This window comes from Gadus chalcogrammus, chromosome 5 (genome assembly GCF_026213295.1).
Source record: "Gadus chalcogrammus isolate NIFS_2021 chromosome 5, NIFS_Gcha_1.0, whole genome shotgun sequence".
Lineage (NCBI taxonomy): Eukaryota > Metazoa > Chordata > Actinopteri > Gadiformes > Gadidae > Gadus > Gadus chalcogrammus.
Window position 1 is genome coordinate 3446053 of NC_079416.1, and position 7241 is coordinate 3453293.

The following is a 7241-nucleotide window of genomic DNA, read 5'->3' on the forward strand; positions in this document are numbered from 1 at the left end:
TAACTTTCGATCCATGCTACGGCAGATGGAGTAAAGCCATAGCACTTGAGTTTTTTTAATAGCAAGTTATGATCAATTACATCAAAGGCGGCACTAAAATCCAGTAGCACTGCTCCTACAATATTTTGTTGATCAATATCTTTTAGCCAATCATCTGTCATTTGCGTGAGCGCTGTGGAGGTTGAGTGTCCCTCCCTGTAAGCATGCTGGTAAATGCTTGTCAAGTTGTTCATTGAGAAGTAGCATTGTATCTGATCAAATACAATTTTTTCCAACAGTTTGCTCATAACAGGTAGTAAGCTGATTGGTCGACTGTTTGAGCCAGTAAAGGCAGCACGAGTGTTTTTCGGTAGTGGGACCTTAGTTAGTGTCAAGTTGTACGGTTTTGTTTTGGTTTTTTGGTGAGTTTTTCAGTTTTGTTTGGTTGGTTTTAAGCACTGTGTTTTTCCCCAACTCGAAAAGGATGTTACACTGAAGGAGTTCTGAAGGCACTGGGTTTCACTCAAGGACTGGACAGACAACAGTTGTTTCCGTTTTTGGTCTTTCCTCTTTTTTTTTCTTTTTATTTAGAATATAGAGCACAAGTCCAAAGGTTTGCAACGGTTAGCCCTTAGTCCTTAGCCCTTAGGTAAAAAACCTAAGATAAACAGACATGAAGATACACAGAGCAGTAGTTAGTTGTCACTTGAAAATGTGCAAAATGCAATAAATGTGCAAAATGCAAATACATGGATGAAATGTGCAAATATGTTATAATCCTGTGCAAAGTGAGTATACATTAGATTGAACATGAGCAACCCCACTATGAAATATGAAGCGCCCGTGCGCAACTGGAGATGCGTGGTTAAAAGAGTTACAGCTATTTCACTGGGACCACAATTAATAGACTGCAAAGTCTCAGATGCAATGCGCCCAGGCCATTAAGCTTTCGTCCCGTTTTTAACCAACATTAAAACACTACAATGGTGACAATCAGTGCAAACGCCAAGCTCCAAACATGCCGACCGTATACGCCACAAATTCAACCAAACGAGTCAAGCGCTTACCGGCAGCCTCTCCAATTTTCAGCGTTACGTTCCTGCACAGCACTTTTTCCAAACTGAGAGCAAGCACAGTTTAATTTCCGTGTTACTCTCACCAGTGTGTCTCACCAACTAAACGCCAACCAGATAAATAAGCACCTGTGAGCTGAATGCAGCACAACCAAATCAGTAGAACCGCGGACAGCTGACACTCATTAGTTGACTCGCGCTTCTCTTAATCTTAATAAACTCTCATTTACCGCGGCTAACACACCACCTATTTTTTCTATTTAATTTTTCTGTTTTTAATTTTTCCCGTGCATTTTCCCTGTGGATTTAAACAAACCGCTGCAGACCTAGTCTGACGCGACACCCACAAACACACACACACACACACGCACACACCTGCTTTTTTCCTGTGAATTCAAACCAAAACGCTGCAGACCTAGTCTGACGCGACACCTCCCACTCGAGCTTCCTGTGCCTAGACAGGAAGGTCGCACCCAAAAAGCCCTACATCACCATTAGGGGCACTGCTCCTCAACAGGCAATAAAACTATGAGCCGCCTAACATCTCTGCGCAGTACCACACAGTTGCGTAACTCTTTCCGGTCACCAGAGGTGTGGACTGCTGGTTGCTGAGGGTGAACTGAGACACAGCTGCCTGTGGTGACAAGAACTTCAGCATCTCTAACGATGCCCTTTGGGTCAGAGGATACGGTGACGACTCGACCAAGTCTAAATTGCCCCCGCAAGGCATTCTGATCGCAGAGCCAAACAATGTCACCAACAGAAACATTTCTTTCTGCGGTGTGCCACTTGGACCTGACGAACAGGTTGGGGCCTGCGAGCTGGGACCAGGCTTTCCAGAACTCGTTGACCTGGGTTTGGATCTCTCGGAGCCGTTTGTAGGGGTAGTTCTGGAAGTCAAAGGACTTGAGGTCACCAGTCTGCGATGCTCGACCAAGGAGGAGAGAGTTTGGCGTCACGTAATGAACGCGGTCCTCCCGACTCTGCACTCTTGCATCAATAGGCCGCTCATTTGCCAGGTTTGCTGCCATCTGGAGGGCTGTGAGGAACTCGCTGAAGGTGAGGTTTGCCTGGGTGCTCAGACTTTGAAGGGCTCTCTTTGTGATCTTTACGGCAGCTTCTGCAGCTCCATTTCGATGCGGTGAATCGGCAGGGAGCACTTTCCATGTCCAGCTTGTCCCATTCTTCACAGCATACTCTTCCAGGTTTGGCATGTATTGGCTACCCAGGAAACTGTAAAGGTCTTCCAGCAGAGACTTTGCACCAACAAAGTTGGTTCCAGGGTCTGACCAGACCTTGGTGGGGTGCCCTCTGATGGCGGTGAACCTTTGGTAGGCCATGAGGAAGCTTTCTGTTGAAAGGCTGTTGACAAGGTCGATATGCAGAGCCCGGCTTGCCATGCAGCAGAAGACGACTCCCCAGACTTTCATGGAGACTCTTCTTTTGATGTCATCTCTGACCAGGTAAGGTCCGAACAGGTCGACTGATATGAATTGGAACGGCGCAGCAGGTCTTGCCCTTTCTACAGGTAGGTCACCCATCACTTGTTGGCAGACTTGAGCTCTGGCCTTTTTGCAGTGGATGCACTTATTGATGACTTGTTGAGCCAGTCTCCTGCCTTGCACAACCCAAGCCATTTGCCGCATTCTTAGTAGAGTGCCAGCAACTCCTTCATGGCCTTCTTGGTGACTTTGGCGTGCCAGCAGAGTCCCCAACCAGGTGTTGAAGGGGATCAGTGGAACAGCACGGCCATCTTCTTTAAAGTGCTGGACCCTGCCACCGCAGAGCAACAGCCCGCTGGCTTCGTCCCTGTACGCGACCAGCCGGTTTGTTGTGGTGTCAGGGAAGGTAGCTCCTTCTTGTGCCGCAAGGCAGAGGTCTCGGAAGGAGTCTTCTCTCTCGGCCACAGTGACTGTACCGGTCATTTGGACTGCCTCCCACTTTGGTTTCCCCCGGGCTTCGAGACTGAGAAATTTCTTTGCGGCCCTCCAGACCAGTGCAAGAGACTTTACCAGTCTGGTTAGGCTGCTGAACCGCTGGATTTTCACCAGATTTGTGACAGCCGACCCAGCAGGAGGCCTGTGCAGATTAGTGGGGTTTGAGCTTGGTTCCGTCTTGGGTTCCCTCTTTGCTCCAGATCGGGTCAGTGCAGCAACGAATGCCTTCTTCTGGATGCGCATGATGTTCTCTCTGGCTTCCACAGCAACATCTTTTGCAGATTTCACGGGCCACTCACGCTCGGGGAGGCTCAGAAACTTGGGACCAAGCTGCCATTCAGTGTCTTCGTCCAGCTCCTCCGGGCTTGCCCCTCTTGAGATAATATCTGCGATGTTGAGTGGCCCAGGAATCCACCGCCAGTCTTGGACGTTTGTGCTGCCTTGGATTTCTCCAATTCTATTGGCAAAAAACGTTTGGTAGCCGTAGCTCTCACGTTGGATGGCCCCCAGGACTGTCCGGCTGTCGATCAGGTGGTACCACTTTTCCACACGAATACTACAGTGCTTCTGGAAGTACTTCTTTAGACGGCCAGCGTAGACGGCACCGCAGACTTCAGCCTTGACAGCGTCGCCCTTGTGGTCTAGAGGAGTCAACCTGGCTTTGGCTTCGACCAGTCGTAGGGTCACAGTGTGTGCCATTTCCCACCGTAGGTACAGTACAGCACCATAGGAACGCTCGCTGCCATCGGAGAAGGTGATACCGCAGGGTTTGGCACAAGAGTCAGGTGGTGTCAAGGCTCTAGTGAACTTCACCCGACTGAGCTCAGCGTAGTCTTCAAAGAGGCAGACGGCGTCTTCCCGAAGGCCCTCGGACAAAGGTGCGTCCCATGTATCCTCAGCTGGACTGTACTTAACTCTTGCCTCCTGGAATGCTCTTCTTACCAGGATGGCTCCCTTCTGCTTGACCGGTGCTGCAAGGCCGAGGGGATCGTACAGCCCAGAGACTTGACTGAGGAGCTCTCGCCGGGTAAGTGGATTTGGTGCCTGGGCCCTGACTTCCTCTTTTGACAGGTTTACTCCTAGCCGCATTTTCTTCTTCTTTTTGGAGAAGTTCACAGCCACCATTAGGTGAAGCTTGTCGTGCTCTGGATCGTACCCAAGACCTAGGGCTTTGTTGTTCTCCTCTGAGAGTTGGTTTGGGAGGACCATCACTGAGGGTTCTTTCTTCTGGGGGTCACCTGGTTCTGACCTCCCACTTTGGACCATCACTGAGGGTCCTTTCTTCTGGGGGTCGCCTGGTTCTGACCTCCCACTTTGGCCTGAGTAGACCCATGGCTTCATATAGAATCCACCAGCTTCCAGGATGTGCTCAACGTTTGCCGTGATTTGCTTGAGCTTGTTCAGGTTGTCATTCGAGACCAAGATGTCATCGACGTACGCGTCTTGCTCCAGCACTCGACGCTCTTCTGCGAGATGGTGGAACATGGGCAAATTTGCAGTTTCCCGCATGGCGACTTGTGCGATACAGCCTGCTGGTTTGTCACCAATGTTGACCCTCGTGATGGCATATTCCTGGATGTCCTCCTCCTCAGAGTCTCTCCACAGGAAGCGGTGGAGATGCACTTCTTGGTCCTCAAGCCATACAGAATTGTACATTTTTTTTATGTCCCCAAGTGCGGCGAAGACCCCTTGCCGGAATCGGATGAGGACAGCACGAATGTCGTTAAGGACGTCTGGACCTTTGAGGAGTAGGTCATTCAGGCTCTGGCCCTTGAATTTCTGACTACTATTCCAGACCAAACGGACTGGTGTAGTCACAGAGTGCGGATTTGGAGCAATAAAGTGGCTGATGTACCACACAGGCCCAGTCCAGCTTGCCGAATCTTCTTTGGACAGTTTGACTGCAGCTCTCCGGTCGACCATCTCATGGACTTGAGCTTTGTAGGCCGCCTTCCATTTTGGCTCCTTTGCCAACTGTTTTTCTGTCCTCAGGAATGTTGCTTCGACAGCTCTCCTGTTGTTCGGCAGTGTTGCTGGGTCTTCCACCCAGGGGTATTTGGCATGCCAGTGTGGTTTCTCGCTGTGGCGATCTCCGGTGGTGTATGTCAGTCCACTCTTTATTTGCTCCAGTTCTCGCTCCTCTGAGATTGACATCTCCTTCCCTCCAGGCTGGCAATTTCCACACCTGCAGCCGCCGCACCTGGGCTCGCACGTGGCCCCGATGCTGTCCCACTTCCACCAGGTCATGAAGTCTCGACTGGCAGAAGATGTAGTGGCTTGGGCAAGTTGAGGTGGCTGTACTGGGCCGTGGGTGATCTCCCTGTACCCTACAGCTGCTGTGCGCATGGAGCGAGCAAAGTGGGTTCTGGACCCGTGGGCAGTGATTTTGACTTCCTCCAAGAGGTCTGGATGAGAGCCGCCCACTGTTTTCCCGAGGGGGCCATCCCACAGGACAAGGTCACCGATAGAGCGCACCTTTTGAGGGACGAGTTGCCCTTCTTTGTGGCTGATGAGCAGCTCGATCTTGGTGGGACGGACCAGTTCATGGAGAGGGACGTCGGTGAATAGTTTCTGCAGAGTTTTGGGTGGCACATGACTACGGACCTTTGCGATCCTGTCCAGCCCGTAGCACACGAGCTGGTGGGATCTGAGCGTTCCTTTTGAAGTTGAGACCCGGATCTTCAGGAGGTAACGCTTGGTCTCCACTGTCACCTGCATCCCACCGACTCCATGGACTATGAGCGTCACAACCTCACTCCTCAAATTCAGCTCACCAGCAGCTTCATGAGTTATGTAATTTGTGTCGGACGCCAAGTCTATTAACGTCCCAATCTTTTGGCCAGCGTTTGCGGTGACTTCCAGGATCATCATGATGACAGGGAACTCCTCAAGGCCATTTTCTGCCAGCAGACCCCTCCCTGGCACTTCAGAGGTGGACGTCTTGGCGACAGAGTTGCAGAACGCGTTCCGACATCGCTGAGCAAGGTCGGGGGCCAGGCTCCTCAGGAACTCTTCTTGGGCCTCTGTGCCCTTTTTCCCTCCACCTTGTGCTGGACTGGGCTTTGGCCGCCGTGGCCCATCGCCTTGGCTTCCAGCTTTGGGACAGAGGTAGAAGTGATGACCCAGGCCTGGAGCACCCTTACACTCCTCGTTCTTGCACAGGAAGGTGGTCTTGCACTCTGCGTAAACGTCGTGGACCTCGAGACACCTCCCACATGCGCCGATCCGCTCAACTGCTTCCTTCTTCTCAGGTACTTTGAGAGTTTTGAATTTTTTGCAGTAGTACAGCTTTTTTCTGTGGCCCCTCTCTCCACAGACAACGCAGGGTGCTTGGGTGCTTTGGGAGTTGGTGGTCTTTGTGTGCGCATGCCTTTGTGGGACTCTAATGTCTCTCCTGCTGGGTTCATCATCCTTCAGTTGGTCTAGCTGCTCATAAATCTTCTCCTGACTTCTCAGGAACTTGAGGAGCATGTCAAACCTGTCTTCCGGGGAGGCGTCTTCAGAGTCTTCCTCTTCTGCCACATGGAGCAGCCATTCTTTCTTTAGGCCCTCTGGCAGCTTACTTTCCAGGGACTTCGTGACGAGTGGGTTCTTTAGAGCGCCAGTGTTTCCCAGTGCACTGAGGTCGTACAGGGCCCTTTCCACGATTTGGATTAAGTCCACAATCTTCCTAGGTTGGTGACTTTTTACTGGTGGCAGCGCCTGTAGTTCCTCAATGATTTCCAGTGCAATAGAATTTTTGTTGCCGAACCGGTTTTCGAGGACCCGGAAGATCTCCTCTGCCGTCCCGTAAATTGACAGGCGCAGATCTCTTGCCACTTTGTCCTCCAGGCTGCCCAACAGCTGGATCTTCTTCACCTCTTTGGACCCGGTTGGTTCTCCTTGCCTTTGGAGTGCCTCCCATTCCCTCCTCCAGAGGTAGAAGTTGCGCTTGTTGCCATCAAACTGTGGGAGCGCTGTTGGCTTCAGCTTGATGGTGGGTGACTGTTGTGATGTTTTTTCTGAGGACTTGCTGTCCAGCTTTGTCTGCAGCAGGCCAGCCTTCTCAGAGGTTAACTCCAACAGTGAGCCCTCCACATTCCTGATGCGCTGCTGGAAGTCAGGTCGCTCCTCATCTGGGACCCACCGAGTCCATTGCCGCATGGTGTCTTTCGTTCTCTTCACCAGCCGCTCAAGGTTGCTGAGCATCAGCTCATAAACCTCCAGCCTCAGGTCGGACTTTCTTCCCGTCAGCCGCTTGCAGTCCTTTTCA

At 51.4% G+C, this 7241-nt stretch overlaps 1 protein-coding gene across 1 annotated transcript; it reads right to left on the bottom strand.

The window, feature by feature from the left end:
* Positions 1 to 373: 373 nt before the first annotated feature.
* Positions 374 to 4819, bottom strand: LOC130382980 (uncharacterized). The gene is made up of 2 exons (XM_056590950.1): positions 1047 to 4819; positions 374 to 637 (listed from the first exon to the last, which is right to left on the bottom strand). Exon 1 carries the CDS (start codon positions 4643 to 4645, stop codon positions 1547 to 1549), a length of 3099 nt encoding a protein of 1032 aa, XP_056446925.1. The 5' UTR covers positions 4646 to 4819; the 3' UTR covers positions 374 to 637; positions 1047 to 1546.
* Between the last annotated feature and the right edge of the window lie 2422 nt (positions 4820 to 7241).